Source organism: Moschus berezovskii, chromosome 4 (genome assembly GCF_049115385.1).
Source record: "Moschus berezovskii isolate FMDL1 chromosome 4, NW_MosBer_1.0, whole genome shotgun sequence".
Lineage (NCBI taxonomy): Eukaryota > Metazoa > Chordata > Mammalia > Artiodactyla > Moschidae > Moschus > Moschus berezovskii.
The window spans coordinates 965,368-980,922 of record NC_142463.1 but is presented as its reverse complement, the minus strand read 5'-3'; the positions used below and the strand labels follow the sequence as shown (position 1 = coordinate 980,922).

General features: G+C 64.9%; 1 protein-coding gene across 6 annotated transcripts in view; it reads right to left on the bottom strand.

Annotated features, from left to right (window-relative positions):
• Nucleotides 1–322: 322 nt before the first annotated feature.
• The window catches only part of KIF1A (kinesin family member 1A), an 85,244-nt gene continuing 70,011 nt past the window's right edge, over nt 323–15,555 (bottom strand). For all 6 annotated transcript variants that reach the window (XM_055402907.2, XM_055402908.2, XM_055402905.2 and 3 more), the window contains 11 exons: nt 9,807–9,921; nt 8,591–8,724; nt 7,771–7,832; nt 7,425–7,570; nt 6,749–6,949; nt 6,274–6,351; nt 5,530–5,654; nt 4,709–4,861; nt 4,000–4,192; nt 3,202–3,320; nt 323–2,908 (listed from right to left, as the gene is read on the bottom strand). In XM_055402907.2, the coding sequence (XP_055258882.1) occupies nt 2,866–2,908; nt 3,202–3,320; nt 4,000–4,192; nt 4,709–4,861; nt 5,530–5,654; nt 6,274–6,351; nt 6,749–6,949; nt 7,425–7,570; nt 7,771–7,832; nt 8,591–8,724; nt 9,807–9,921 (1,369 nt within the window). In that variant the 3' untranslated portion in view covers nt 323–2,865. The remainder of the gene's footprint in view (nt 2,909–3,201; nt 3,321–3,999; nt 4,193–4,708; nt 4,862–5,529; nt 5,655–6,273; nt 6,352–6,748; nt 6,950–7,424; nt 7,571–7,770; nt 7,833–8,590; nt 8,725–9,806; nt 9,922–15,555) is intronic.

Here is a 15,555-nt window from a genome sequence, read left to right as displayed (position 1 = left end):
AGCAGCAGCAGCAACGCTGACCACGTGAAAGGACTTGGAAGTTGCCTGGGCGTGAGGCTGGTAGTGCAGGGCTGGCGTACCCAAGGGCACCTGGAGCCGCTGAGACAGGTGCAGCCAGTGCTGAGGGAAGCAGGTGCATGCTCCCACGATAAACACCCTCTGGCACCTCCCACCCCTCAAGGCTCTCCCTGCTCTCTGCCTGGCCACTGGGAGGCGCGTGCTCCCTCCAGACAGTGCTGGACAGCTGGCCCTGTGGCTACTTAAGGCCCCAGCAAACAGACCAACGCATGAAGAAAGCTGAGCAGGGACACGCGGGCCTGGGTTGCATAAAGAGCCATTTTATTCTTTAATTGGACAGAGCTTAAGCGCACGCACAGAGGACAGGAAGAGAGCCTAACACTCGGGCTCAGGACACCAGGGAACTAGTCGTTACATCAGGATGGCAGTCATGGGGCAGGGGCCACACAAGCATGTATGTACAAGCCACGGGGGACTTGGGGGCCGGCTGAACGCAGGGGGCCCGGGTCTGGGGAGAAGCTGCAGCTGCGTGTCTGTCCCAGGGGGTGAGGGAGGGGGCCTCTGGGGTCCCCGCACTGGGGAGAGCTGACGGGGACAGGCATGGCAGCCCCGTGCGGGCTGTAACTTCGGTGACGTTCAGGGACCCACCTTGGGGTCTTGCCTCATCCGGCCCAGAGGCGCCGAGGGGGGTCAGGACTGATGGGAGATCACCGCAGTCACCCTGCTGTGTGTGTGCGTGCGCGTGTTGTCAGAGAAGGAAACGTTGGCTTCTTACGAACAGTCACTCAGAGCACAGAGGCCTTGAAGCTGACAAGTCTCTCAACACCCGCCCCTGGCCCCCGGCCCGGTCACTGGGACCCAGACTCTCCCTCCCAGGGCGCCGCCCAGGGCCGCCACGGGAGGCGTGCCCCCTCCCTGGAGGGGATGCGGGGCCACCCCCAAACTCACGGCAGCTGCAGCCTGAGCAGCCTCAAGTGCCAAAACAAAACCTGTCTGAGAGAGGTGGCTTCCGGCATCCTTCCCTCCCCGCAGGGACATAGCTCGACCCCACACCTGACCTCCCCGCCTGCGGCCAACCCCTGGGGACCCCGAGGGCCTCCAGACCAGCCCCCCGTGTAACAGATGGGACAGGGTCCTGGATTATCTCTGCTGCTCCCACAGCACCCGGCCCAGGAGAGCGGCTTTCCCGACGCACACACGGAGTTCTTGGGCCCAGGCCGAGAGGAGGTGGTGATGGGCAGGGGACACCCTGAGTGCCAAGTCCCCACCGGGACGGCAGGAGACCTGGACGTAGCGGCCCTGGGGGCCCCCGTGGCCGTGGGGGCCCTGGACGCAGGTGAGTGCCTCAGGCCCACCCCGCGCGGCAGGGGCTCTGCAGGCTGGCTGGCCCCAGGCACCCTACCCCCAGACAGGGCCTCGGACCCTGGCGAGGCCGCGGCCTCAGGCTGGCTGACCTGAGGGGCCATGGCCCGGGCCCTGTGCCCCAGTCTCCCCGCAGGACAGCGGGGCGCTCGGGACTGACCTCCAGAGCTCACCCCCGCGTCCTTCCCCTGCCCGAAGGCCGGCTCAGTGATGGTTCCGGAGCGGCCGTCAGCCTGTTTTCTGCTCTTGGCCTCCAGGGGCCCCGGGGGGGGCTCGGGCCCCCGGTTTCCGGACAGAGTTCAGTCCTATCCTAGTCTAGGCCTCAACCTCTGCCACCCGCTCCAGGCACCGTGGAGTGGACGGGCCTCGGGCACCGTGGAGTGGACGGGCCTTGTGCTGTGGCCGCTCTCCCCTGAGCTGAAGAGGGGCCGGCCGTATCTCTAGAAGGAGGAAGAGCTCCTCGAAGACTCTGGGCCGGTGGGTTCCCCAAGCAGACCCTCAGCCCGGGCGACGCTGCGCGGTCCCGGGTGACTCTGCGCGGTCCCGGGTGACCCTTGGGCACAGAGTGTGCAGAGCGGACGAGACAGGCATTGTCACAAGAGGCCGGAACTGGACCCAGCGACACCCTCGGACACAATAAGAGGCGCCTGGAAGACGGGTGACCCAGCGCTGGCACTGGCCACCCGCCCCGGCCGCCTGGAGTCTCCCCACCAGGACCCCCCCCAACACTCCTCTCCTGGTAAAAGAGGGGCCCACGGCTTCCTCCCCATGGCGACCTGGGCTCACCCCGTGCCTGCCCACACGGCCCACAGTCCCTCGCCGCCCGGACCACTCGTAGACCCAGCCCCCCCCACGCGCTCCCAGGGACGTGCTGCCAGCGTCCCCCGATGGTCATGGCTCAGGGGCTGCTGTCCAGGTGAGACACACGTCCTACTCCTGCTGGAAGGAACACACCTGTGCTGCTCGGCCTTCAGGTGTCCCGCCCCTGACACACACGCGCACTCGCACACACACACAAGCCCCGGGACCAGGCCAGCCCTGCGTGCATGGGGACAGGCCTCAGCTCCGGCTGGGGCAGGGCTTCCGGGGGTCCGCCTCGACCCGTCTGTCCTCGAGAGGCTTGGGAGGTGTGTGTGGGAACAAGGGTGCGGGTCCGTCTGAATCCTACAGGGCTACGTGAAGGCATTAGAAATAAATACTTATAAATAGAACACAGTCTTATCATTAACGTCTGAAGGGACTCTCTCAACGTCACTAACTAGTGTATATTAATTATAAGTCTGTCTATGCTTAAAAAAATATGAGAACGGCGGCGATGCTCCGCGACTCCTGCCCCCCGCCTTTCCGGCGCCTCCTGCAGAAAGAAAGCACGACATGTGCGGCCTCCGCTGGGACAGGTCGTGTGGCACGTCCCCGGCGGGGCTGGCGGTGCTGACAGGTGGTGACGATGATGGGAGGCGGGGCCGGGCCTGCGGGTGGCTGGGCTCAGACCCGCATCTGGGCAGACCTCCTTCTGGACAGCTTGGACCTGTGGGCCGAGAGGAGCGGTGGTCAGGGGGCTGTGGGCGCCTGCAGGCTGGCGTGAGGGGCATCGCGGGCACACCCCTGCCTCCCCAACTGCCTGGGAGACGCACCCTCTGCCTCCTGCCCCTGGGACTCGGTGGGAGCAGACCCCCGCCCCCACAGCCTGCTTTCAAACGTCGCCCTCCGGGGCTGGCGGTCCCGACATCGAGGCCACCTCCCACCGGCCGACTGTGAGCTCTGGCGGCCTCGGGGACCCCCACGCGGGGCGCGCGCGGGGCCCTCCGCGGGCGGCCGTACCGTATGGTCCCGGCCAGCAAGGGGTTGAAGGCGTACAGCCAGTCGTGCATGTCCTTGTCGCTGCTGGCCTGCAGCAAGATGCCCCGGTGCTCCGTGCACACCGCAAACGTGTTGGGGGTCTGCAGAGGGGGCCGCCGTGAGGGGCGCCAGGCTTCCCGGCTCAGCCCGGGCGGCCGTGCTCCTCAGGGGTCAGGGGAGGGTGTTGGAGAAGGGGACCCGTGGGAGGGTCAGGCCCGTCCTGACCTCCCGTCCAGACGCACCTGCAGGCGGGACACCCTGCACCCTCTCGACCCGTGACCACACCCCGGCGGACTTGTCCCTGTTCCATGTCTCCAGGGTCCCCTTCCTGGGCCCCCGGCTCAGCTGTGTGCTTGGGGTCGTTAATCCCGCCTCTTCTCTCAAGCCGGAGCCCTCAGCAGGGTGGGTGTGGGGGTCAGGCTGAGCCGACACCCCCCACCTCGGGGAACCCCGGCCCCCAGCCGGGAGGACTCAGAGCTCCTCACACACAGGCCCAGGCGCCGCCTGCTCGGAGGGGCCAGGGCGGGGCAGGAGGCAGCCCTGCTGTGCCTGCAGGGCTCCTGATGCCCTCTGAGGGTGTCTCTAGAGGAGGAGCTGTGTCCTTAGCCATCAGATGGGGCGTCCTTGGGACCAATGCTCAACCCACCCCTCACTGCCGGTCGTCACCAGGACGGCACGCCCCACGGGTGGGCAGAGGGACTCTGGAGCGCGAGAGGCTGAGCCCGACACCCCCACCCGGGGCGTCCGGCCAGGTGGTGAGAGCCCACGGCTGCGGCGCACCTTGAGCATGGCCTGCTGGTCCTCGCTGTACTCCACCTGGGCGGTGGACAGGTTGAGCACGAACCGCTCCACGGCGTCCCTGTCACTGTTGTACATGTAGGCGTAGGGCCGCCGCACCACCACGAAGCGCTTGGCCCAGCCGGCCGTGTGTGGCTCCAGGAAGTGCAGGTAGCCCTTCTTGGAGACGATGGGGCTGCAGGGCGGGGACATATCAAAATTACCTCTCGGCAGCCTCCCACCGGCCCCACCCCTGCAGCCTCCCACTGGCCCCGCCATGTCCACAGCCTCCCACCGGGTCGGCCGGGTCCACAGCCTCCCACCGGGCCGGCCCGGGTCCAGGCTCTGGGCCACCCTCCTGTCCTCTGTGTCAGCTTGTTTTCCACCCCTGTCCTAGGTCTGGGGGGGGACTGGTCTCCTGACTACAGCACAGAGCTGCCCCTGCCCCATATCGGGGCAGGGGTGGTCTGCTTGCCCCCAGCACTGCCCCAGGTCGGCGGGGGTGGTCTGCTTGCCCCCAGCACTGCCCCAGGTCGGCGGGGGTGGTCTGCTTGCCCCCAGCACTGCCCCAGGTCGGCGGGGGTGGTCTGCTTGCCCCCAGCACTGCCCCAGGTCGGCGGGGGTGGTCTGCTTGCCCCCAGCACTGCCCCAGGTCGGCGGGGGGGGCAGGGGGGTGGTCCTCAGGAGCCGGCTGGGCGGGGCCCCCACACACCTGACGCGGATTTCCTGGATGTCAGGCACCAGCAGGCGCTGGGGCTCCTTGTCGGCTTCTGCCGCCCGGGCAGGGGAGGGGGGCTTCTTGGCCTCCACCTCATGTAGGGTCTCAGGCTCCGGGCTGGCCGGCCGGGAGCAGGGCTGTGAGGTCCTGGGGGAGCAGAGTGAGACCGCTGTAGTGCCCGGGGACCTTGGCGGGCTCCCCAGAGCCAGCACCTCCCCCTGGGGCCGCCAGGGCACCCACCTGGGTCCGCGTGCCACTGGCTCCTTCCCCAGGGGCGCCCTGGCCCCCCACCCCCACCCCGGGAAAGCGGCTCCCCTTCTCTTCTCTAAGGTTAGACCGAGGATCACTCGGCTTCCTCAGGGACCATCTGCATGGAGGGTATGGGTGGTCTGCAGCCCAGCCTGAGGGGCCGACGTGCTAGCTAAGGCGGCCTGTCTCAGGATGGGGCCCAGAGGGCTTCACGCCCTTCTCAGTCAGAGGAAAGAGACCCCAAGGAGCTACAAGATCTGGCGGTCAGACACGACTGGTGTCAGCAGGGGCCCCCATGCCAGCAGACGTCGGCGGACCCAAACGGCCCCGAGTCTCTGCTTTGTCACCGCTTCTCCCACTGTTCCATTGGCCACTGGAAAGGGCTCTCGTTGAGGGTTTTGACCTGTTCCCAGCCTCACAGAAGAGCGTATTTTAAATTTACGCTTTAGCAGAAAGTGGCCCCGGGACAGGCTGCGTGGGTGCCCCCAGACGCCGGTGCCTCGAGCTGTCCCGCCCCTGCCCCCCGCCAGCTGCCGTCCACTCGTGCAGGCCCGGCGCGCACCCACCTCAGGTCAGCGGCCCCGTACCGGCCCTCGACCAGGGAGGGGCAGGTGGAGGAGGGGGTGAGTGTGGCGGCCCCTAGTGGGGACATGGATGGGTCCCGCAACAGCGTGACCGACATCTCGGAGAGCTGTGGAGAAGACAGTGTTCTCTGGGCCAGTGTGGGGCCCCCGTGGGGGGACACCCCCCACCCCAACTGCAGGCCGGACCCTCCTGCCCACCCCACCCAGGGCTTCGGGCTCTGCCTCAGGGGAGCCGGAGGACCCCTGGGCGAGGACCGAGAAAGGCGTAGCCTCTGAGCCCCGACGTCAGCACGTATAGCCCCACGGCCACAGCCAGAGGAGCTCTGGGCAGGGGGAGAGGCCAGCGAGAGGGCAGAGGGCAGGCTGCCCGCAAGGCCAAGTGAGGGCACAGGCAGGACACCCCCGGAGGCTCCGTGCAGGGCAGCACAGGAGCTGGGGGGCAGGCCCGAGGCTGCCGGCCCCGATGGGCCCCCAGGTGAGGACGGCAGCCAAGGAGGGGCTGGACTCGCCCAGGACAGGGGCAGTGGGCTGAGGCCAGGTCGGACGGGGCTGCTACTGGGGACAGTGGGCAGCGGAGGGCACCTCACTCCTGCCCTGCATGGGCCCTGGCCTCCAGCCCTGAGCTCGGAGAGACATTCCTCTGGGCTGGCAGAAGGATGTCCCTAAGAAAACCTGAGCTCCCTCTCGGCGCCGACAGCCCCGCGGGCGCCCCCGCCCCATGCCCACCTTGCCTTCGCTGGCGCTGATGCAGACGTGGCTGTGGGTGTACTCTCTGTTGAAGGAGTGGGTGAGGAGCCGTAAGCACTGCAGGCAGAGCAAACGCCTGGTCAGGAGCCCCGGCACCCGGCTTGGATGTGGACGCGGGCGACTGGCCGAGGCGCCGGACACCCAGGAGATGGGCAGCACCCCACCTCTCCCAGGTGGCAGGCTGGTGGCTGGGCAAAGGATGGGGTGGGGGCACATGCAGTGCAGAAGGTCTTCCCTGTGGCCCACCTAGCGGCAGAAAGGGCCGGCTCTGGGGGAGGTGGTGAGCTCCCCATCAGTGTAAGTACTCAGGACGGGGGCAGGTCACCACTGGGGGAGGAGACTGCAGACACTCCCTGAGTCCCAGTGTGGGTGGGGCGGGGCAGGGATGGGTCAAGGTGACTCCGGGACGCTTGTTCTCCCAGGTCCCCTGCCTGCAGGCCAGCCGGCCACCCACCTTCACAGCCAGCTCCCGCTGCCTCTCGCTGGGCGCCTCCAGGGATGCCGGCCGGGCCTCAGCCGTGAGCGGGGAGGAGGCGCTGGAGGAGCCGTGGGCCTCAGAGTCCTCGCTGGAGGCGGGGGATGGCGCCTCGGGGCCGGGCCGCTGGGCCGTCTCCAGCTTCTCCCGCAGCAGCAGGTAGTGCCTGGTCTTCTCCACCTGTGAGGAGCCCGAGCACGGCCTCAGTCTGCGCCCGGGTTGGGAGGGTGCAGCTGTGCTGAGCTCCTGGCCCCACGCAGGGCCAGGAGAGCCCGCCACTCCGCTGGCCGCGGCGGGCAACGTGGAGCCCACAGACCTGCCCGTGGCCCAGCGCGAGAAGGTGGACAAGCTCCGCGGACGCCGCCTCGGGCGGGGCCGAGTGTGGATGGACGTGGACCCGACGCCCTGTCCACCTGCTGCCCCGGCCGGCGGTCAGTGCCCGCTGCTGGACACGGGCTGTCCTGACCGGACCAACCGAAGGCCCTCGCCGCCTCCCAGTTCTCTTCCCGGTGTCCTTCTGTCTCTGCTACACGCCCCCCATCTGCGGCTGGACCAAGTGCGAACGTTCCGCCGGAAGCCGGGGCCATCGTGAGGCTCTGAGATGGGGGGCAAGCTCGCGAGTGCGGCCGGGAGGGCGTGGGGGCCCGGCTCTCACCTCCTGCAGGAGGCTCAGCTTCTCCAGCTCCCACTGGTGGTCCAGGATGAGGCTGTCGCTGCGTGGCCTCCAGCCCGCCAGGTTCTCTTCGCCGCGGACGTAGGCCACGGACGTGTCCAGCACCCGCCGGCGCCGCCGCTGCATGCCTGCACGGGCCACAGACGTGGCTTACCCCGCGGGGCTGCGCCCACCCCCACCGTCCTCCGGCCCCCCAGGGTCTCCGGGTGAGGGGTTCCCCGCATGGCAGCATAGCCGAGGTCACCCTAGTGTCCCCCGCGGACCCTTCTCCCTGATCTCCGCTGGTGCCCCCCCACCCCCGGCCAGAGGACACAGGGCAGACGCCTACCTGGGCTGCCCGCATCAGCCACATGGCACAGGCTCAGCTCGTACACGCCCGTCACGCGGTTGCTGTAGGGGGGGCGTGGTTACCCACGTGGCAACGGCCGGGCACCCGTTCACCATCACATGCACTCTGGACACGAGTCCCACAGCCCGCACGCCAGGCAGTGGGAGCTGTGTTGTCAGGGCTGCCGTCCCGGACCCCTGCTGGGCTCCCTTCGTCTTGGGACCTCTGATTCTGCCTAGGGCACCCCACTAACCCGCTCATGGAGAGGGACCCACGGTCCCAAGGTGACCTCCTGGATGACCGGGTCACAGGGTCATAGCCATCTGGGACCCCCACGCTCTTTCCTCCCAGCTGTGCCCCTGGGCGGCCGCCCACAACACAGGGCGTGCAAGCATCACTGGAGGAGAGCAGCAGGGACCCTGGGTGTCCCCACTCCTGGGGCAGGGTCCCTCCACTGCCTTCCTCCCCTCCCCCAGGAAGGCAGAGAGCGGTCAGAGTGCGAGAGGATGCTGGGCCTGGGGTCCGACCGCCCAGGTGCTGGGAGGCCTGTCTCTGCACACGTCCCTGGGGACACGCCTTCCAGGGTAGCACCTCCCCGGGGGCCGAGTGTTCACCCCGCCCGGCGACACGGCCCTGCAGCCGCTGTGGAGGAAGGTTACCCGGGAACACCCACGGGAGCCCCAGAGTGGACACACAGGCCTTCCTGCCGCACCTGGCAGGCGGACTCCAGCTCTCTCCCACCCGCCAACACAACAAGTGCGCAGAGGCCTCCCCCGGCAGTCCAAGCGAGACAGGTAGGAGAGTGCTCTGGTGGGCTCACCTCTCCGAGGCCCGCAGGCTCCCACTACCGAACAGGTTGCGGATGGAGCGCGAGGCAGGCAGCTTGGCGTCGCGCGAGTAGAAGACCATGCAGAAGTCCTTGGTGACCACAGCCGGCTGCGTGCAGTTCTCCATCTGCGGGGTCAGGGGCTCAGCGCAGGCTCACCCGGGCCGACCCAGCCCCCCGGCCTCTTCTCCTTGGGTTCAACGCAGGCTCACCTGGGCAGACCCAGGCCCCTGGCCTCTCCTCCCTGGGTTCAGGGCAGGCTCGCCCGGGCTGACCCAGCCCCCCGACCTCTCCTTCTTGGGGAGGCCCAAGAGCCACACCGCCCACAGCCCCAGACCTTCCCCTCTCCCCCGTCCCTGGGGCAGCCCCAACACAGGTAAGAGTCTCTGCCCCTGCCTTGAACTGACTCCAGCCGGAGTTGCCGGGTGTCCCTGCAGGACACCCCGACATCCCAGACACGGGCCTCAGCCTCCTCACCATGAAACTGGGATGACACACTCCCCAAAATGTTTGTGAAGATCTGACCAGACCCTGTCTGTGCGCCCACAGGTCAACTCTAAAGGCCATGGGAGATCACTGTACGACGAGTGAGCTGCTGTCTCAAACAGTAAGTTCTTTTGTTTTCCTGAAGCTCCAGGGTGACAACTGACAAAGCGCACGTGTCCTGGGGTCTTGCTTCGATGATACCCTACCAGTGTTTGCTCAGCCTGAGCAAACCTCATCCCATGGGGCGGTCACCCTGGTCCCCAGGTTACAGCCACAGTAACTAGACTCTGGGGCGGGGAGGGAGGGAGGCTGGGTACTTCTGTCTCTACCACCCCGCTGGCTGCTGCACCAGTGAGAAATGCCCACACCCCCAGCCTCCTCCTATGCTTCCAAGGGAGTCGCAGCCAGAGACTCCAGGATGAGGAGAAGGAGGCTTCTGCTCCTGTGCTGTCTGGAACACACATGCAATGTCTGCTGGTGCTGCAGCCATCTTGCAACCCCAAGGACAAACCCACACACTAAAGATAGAGGAACTTACTAATTCTGAGCATTCCCCTTAAAAGTACACAGATTTAACCCAAAGACTCAAGAAGCCCTCTGAGAAGACAATAGGGTTGACCGGGGTTGTGTGGGACTAACAAGCAACCTTACTGTCCACTGGCCGGCAACTCAGGCTGGGGGGCACAGGTGATTTTGGGGGAGGCCCTGGGCACAGGTTTCTTGCCTCGATATAAGCAGAGAGGGTCATGTAAATCTTCTCTCGGTAAGGGGTGACCCGGTTCAGCAGGAGGGAGTTGTGCATGGAGCTGTCCCACGCAGCCTCAAACTGGTAAAAGGTTCTAGAAGGAAGCAGAGAAGAGGCAGAAAGATGACGGCGCGTGGCGTGCTCTCAGCGGGGATGCGGACATGCAGACGGACACACAGAGACAGACGGACGTGTGGGCCACCTGCAGGGCGAGCCGCTGGGGCCGGGGTCCAGGGAGGACAGACCCCTCCTTACTCAGGACCGGGCCGGGCTGGGGGCACTGGACGCCCCACCAGGGGGAGCCCAGGGGTGGTTCTGAGCGCCACCCTGGGGGATGGGAGGTTTCAGTCCAGGGTTCTGGAGCCGAGGCGGGAATGGGAGGGTGGAGGGGAGAGGGGCTGTGATCACAGGAGGAAAGGCGAGGGACCTCTGAGCCTGAGTAAGGAGACGTGCGGCTTCTCCCTGGACCCGAAGGGAGCTTGCCGGGTCTGTAGAGCTCTCTGCGGCATCTCCTCCCCAACTGACCGCCCTGGGGGATGATGCTGGGGGTGGAAACCGGGGCGGCCCCCCTTAGACAGCACAGCCCCACAGAGCAGGCGGCAGGGACTTCTTTCTGTCCCCAGTGTCTAAGTCAGAAAGTAACGACCAGAGCAGGAGCGAGCGGCCAGGAACCCATGCTGCGGGCAGCTCGGGGCAGCCTCCGGGGCCAGACAAGGGGTGGCCTCCACTCCTGGCTGGCCTTCTGTCACCCGACAGTCTCCATTCTCAGTCATCCTAAACCCCTGCCTCAGTCCCGGCGTAAGAGTCGAGGACCATCACTCACGAGCTGGGAATTTGCCTCAAGCCCTAGCGTGGCCGCTCTGTGAGCCCTGGCAGCCCCAGCTTCTCCAGTTTCCACCCAGCATCCCCACGAAGACACGGCAGAGAACACGTGAGCGCAAGCGGGGCGCCGCACATGCCCCTGCACAGCCAGCCCCGCCAGGGGTGTGGACGGCAGGGCAGCGAGGCCACGGAGGGGCCGCCCCGTCTCCACGCCGCAGTCCAGGGGCCCGGGAGAAGCAGCGGGACAGGGTAGGGCCAGCGCCGGGCACGTCACGGAGGCAGACCCATGGGGAGGAGGTGAGGACAGCGGGGAATCAGAGGGCGGGCGGGGAGCCAGGCGGACGTCAGAGGGGAGGGGAGACTCAAAACCGGAGAGGGCGGGCCAGCGGGCGCGGACGAGAAAAGGGAGCTGTACCTAGAGTCACTTCCAAACGAAACGCTAAAGGCGGAGGCGGCCAGGACACACGTACACACACAGAAGAGACCACATGTCAGAACGAGCGCCGTCACCCGGCCGCATACAAGCTGACTGACACGGAGCAGGCGGGCACTGCACCACGCTGCCCATGGGGCTGCCGACCGCTGCGAGGGCCCTGCCCACCCCAGCAGGGAGGGAGAGCAGCCCCTGCCCGTGTGGGACCCAGGCGGTCACGCGGGGTCCCCTGAGCTTGCTGGACAGGGTGTTGGAGGCACTGACTCATGCCCCCTCAATGACATGGCAAGAAGCTCAGACCCAGCGGGCTCAGAGGGAGCCACGGTGTACCGGCGGCGACTGGAAGGCGGGGGCCCCCACGGACCGCACCCCTGACAGGCATCAGGTCACCAGGGAACTGCTGGCCCCCCAACCCCCACAGCGCTGCCCCTCTGTCTGAGCAACACTCAGCCAGGCCCCGGTGCCACTTTAAAGGGGATGGCTGGCCCAAACATGGGGACTCTGGAGCCACAGCACCTGCTTCACTGAGAACTGGTCAGGAATGCAGATTCTGGGGCCCTCGCACCCATGGAAGCAGAGATGCCGGCTGGGGCCGCCTCGAGGGCAGAGAATCGGCGCTTCACAATCAGTTCGGCCCCATCATCCTGTGGACCCTCTGCACCCAGGCATCCTGGGGAAACTCTGAGCCACAGTAGGGCCAGCCCAGCCGCTCCCCTGGTGAGGCTGCGGGGCCTAGTCTGCCCTGCCAGCCACGTGCCACGCTCTGGACCCCTCTTGAAAAGGGGCAGGCGCCCAGGCTGCACCCACAGCAGCGCCCCCAAGGGTTCCGGCAGGGCCCCTGGCCGTGCGGAAACTCCCCATCAGCGCAGCCCTGCAGCCCTCACACTCCTCTGTCCACATCCAGGAGGCTCGGCTGACTTCCTGATCCCAAGTGAGCCCTCCAGGCGGAGAGGAGGTCCTTGATGAGGGGCCCTGCCTGGTGGCCTAAGGGGTTAAACAGCAGGGACCTGGAGACAGGACCACCCCAGGTTCAATTCTGGGACAGACAGTGTGAGGCTCAAACAAGCAAGGACCCACATGGGGAACCCTGGAGACTCAGAAGGAAGTTTTGTTGGGACTTCCCTGGTAGTCCGGTGGTTAAGACTCTGAGCTTCCACTGCAGGGACACTGGTTTGACCCTGGTCAGGGAACTAAGATACCACATGCCACATTGTAGGGCCAAAATATAAAAATGATTAAAAATAAAAACCTGAAAAAAAATTCTGACAAAGAAAATGTCACGTGTTGCAAAACATTCTGTCTCCTTTCTTGTTCAAACAGCATGACTTTGCAGCCAGGCAGGGGTCCTGCTAGACGGAGTTCCATTCTCCCACGTCTGTGTCAGGGGGACCTGTTAGTTCTGCCTCTGCACCCTCTCAGCACATTAGAAAGCAGAGACGTTACTTGGCCAAAAAATGTCCGTCTAGTCAAAGCTATGGTTTTCCCAGTGGTCATGTATGGATGTGATTTGGACCATAAAGAAAGCTGAGCACCGAAGAATTGATGCTTCTGAACTGTGGTGCTGGAGAAGACTCTTGAGAGTCCCCTGGACTGCAAGGAGATCCAACCAGTCCATTCTAAGGGAGATCAGTCCTGGGTGTTCATTGGAAGGACTGATGCTGAAGCTGAAACTCCAATATTTTGACCACCTGATGCGAAGAACTGATTCATCTGAAAAGACCCTGATGCTGGGAAAGATGGAAGGTGGGAGAAGGGGACGACAGAGGATGAGATGGTTGGATGGCATCACTGATTCAATGGACATGAGTTTGAGTAAACTCTGGGAGTTGGTGATGGACAGGGAGGCCTGGCGTGCTGCGGTCCATGAGGTCACAAGGAGTTGGACACAATTGAGTGACTGAACTGAATTGAACTGCACCCTCTTGGGGCTGGAGGCTCTGGGGTGCTCAGAGGCCCAGGGGCTGCCTGGGGGGAGGTAAGAGAATCTCAGGGTTCCCAGCATGACCCCCTGGGCACTGTGAGTGTGACCACCACCCCTACTGCGACGGCCCGACAGGACTCATTCAGAAAACTTGTGACAAGAATCACAGCTGCGGGCACCCACGGGCAGGCACAGTGGGCAACCTGGTGCGAATGGATCTGCTGAGAATCTGCACATGAAGCCCCTCCCTCGAGGTGTCAACCAGAAACGCCTTAGGCTCTGGGAAGTACGTTTCTTCAAAGAGTCACCTTTAGAAGTGGCCCAGGAACTCAGGGAAGGTGCTCTGAGCTCCCTGAACTGCAGCCAGGGCAGCCCTCCGGTCCAGTGGGGACCATGATCACAGGGTGCAGCCACGCGGCTAAGAGCAGGGGAATGGCCCTGAACCTCAGAGGTGCAGCTTTGTCTGGATGTGCCTTTCACACAGCCGAGCGGCGTCTCCGGCCATGCAGAGCAAGCGCGCGGACCAGAGGGTCAGAGGGAAGGGAGGACCGAGGCGTGAGGGGACAGCGAGCTCCTCGCCAGGCTCGGAGCCTCCTGGAGACAGACTCCTGCCGTTCAGTCTTTAATGCCCCTTTGGAACTATCGCAGAGCACGGCTCAGGTGTGACGCATGGGTGAGTCAGAGGGGGTCAGGTCCCATGTGACGGATCAATGAGTGGGGTCGGGTCCCGTGTGATGAGTGAGTGGGGTCGGGTCCCGTGTGACGGATCAATGAGTGGGGTCGGGTCCCGTGTGATGGATGAGTGAGTGGGGTCGGGTCCCGCGTGACGGATCAATGAGTGGGGTCGGGTCCCGTGTGATGAGTGAGTGAGTGGGGTCGGGTCCTGTGTGACGGATGAGTGAGTGGGGTCGGGTCCCGTGTGATGGATGAGTGGGGTCGGGTCCCGTGTGACGGATGAATTCGTGGGTGAGTGGGGTCGGGTCCTCTGTGATGAATGAGTGAGTGGGGTCGTGTCCCGTGTGACGGATGAGTGAGTGAGTGGGGTCGTGTCCCGTGTGATGGATGAGTGAGTGAGTGGGGTCGTGTCCCGTGTGACGGATGAATTCGTGAGTGAGTGGGGTCGGGCCCTCTGTGATGAGTGGGTGAGTGGGGTCGTGTCCCGTGTGACGGATGAATTCGTGAGTGAGTGGGGTCAGGTCCTGTCGATGGTGTAGCAGACAGGACTGAGAGGAGACTCTGCACGGTCCTAACCCAGGCCTGTCCTGGGAGCCTGGGGCAGCCCTTGGGGCACCTGAGCCACCTGTCTGGAGAAATCCGATCCTGTGCCTGGTGGAGGGGTGAAGGTCACCGTGGACCACTGTCCTCCCTAGCCTCAACACCGCCTTACTTTAGAGGGCCTCATGGCCCCTTTCTGCCTGGGCACCAGGAGCCCCGGGGCAGGAGAGTGAGCCCGGCTAAGATGCATGGACGGGGTGGAAGGTGGAAGGTCGGACCCACTCTTCGTGGGTCAGGCTGGGTCACCAGCTCGCCACCTCGCTCCCCACGTGAGAGTGGGGCCCCCGCATCTCAGCAGTGCTCCTCTGGAAAACGGGTGTGGTTTGCGTTTTAAAAACTAGGCTCTTTGCTGAGAAGGTTTGTGCTTTAGGAGTATTTCATATTAAATGCTAAGACTCTAGAGAGTCCTTTGGACTGCAAGGAGATCCAACCATTCCATCCTAGAGGAAATCAATCTTGAATATTCATTGATAGGACTGATGCTGAAGCTGAAGCTGAAGCTCCAATACTTTGGCCACCTGATGTGAAGAACTGACTCATTGGAAAAGACCCTGATGCTGGGAAAGATTGAAGGCGGGTGAAGGGGACGACAGAGGATGAGATGGTTGGACGGTATCACCGACTCGATGGACATGAGTTTAAGCAAGCTCTGGGAGGTGGTGAAGGACAAGGAAGCCTGGCGTGCTGCGGTCCATGGGATCTCAAACAGCCGGACATGACTGAGCGCCTGAACAAGGCCGCAGTGAGGATAGCCACTCTGCACACATCGATAAAGCCCCACGTGCAAGGCCCCTCCTTAGAGCTTGTCCGATCCATCTCATTTAGCCTAACACGCTGAGTTAGCCCTCACAGAGTCCCTGACCGAGGGGACGGACCGCAGGCTCCAGAAGTCCCTGCCACCCGAGCATGTTCACACAGCCAGCCTGGCCAGCTGGTGCAGCCCCCAGGCCCCACCCCACGCCAGACATCCAGGATGGGACCCTCTGCGCGTCCCCAGAAGCTCCCACCACAGCAGTTGCCTGCGGTGTGAGGCAGGCCCTGGCTCTAGGCTTGGGGCTCTGACCCCTCGCCCCTCCCAGATCTCCGGGCCTCCTCCTGCAGGCCAAGGCCTCTGGGGGCCCACGAGCCCAGCTCTGCACCTGGGAGCTGGGGTGAGGCCCTTCTGCAGCCTGGGGGCCGGTGCTAAGGCCCTGCTGAGTAGGAGCCCCCGCCCCCACGGCGCCTCCTCGTGGCCGCGGGGAGGTTTCTATTTTGTGATGCATCTGCAGGTGAGGCCC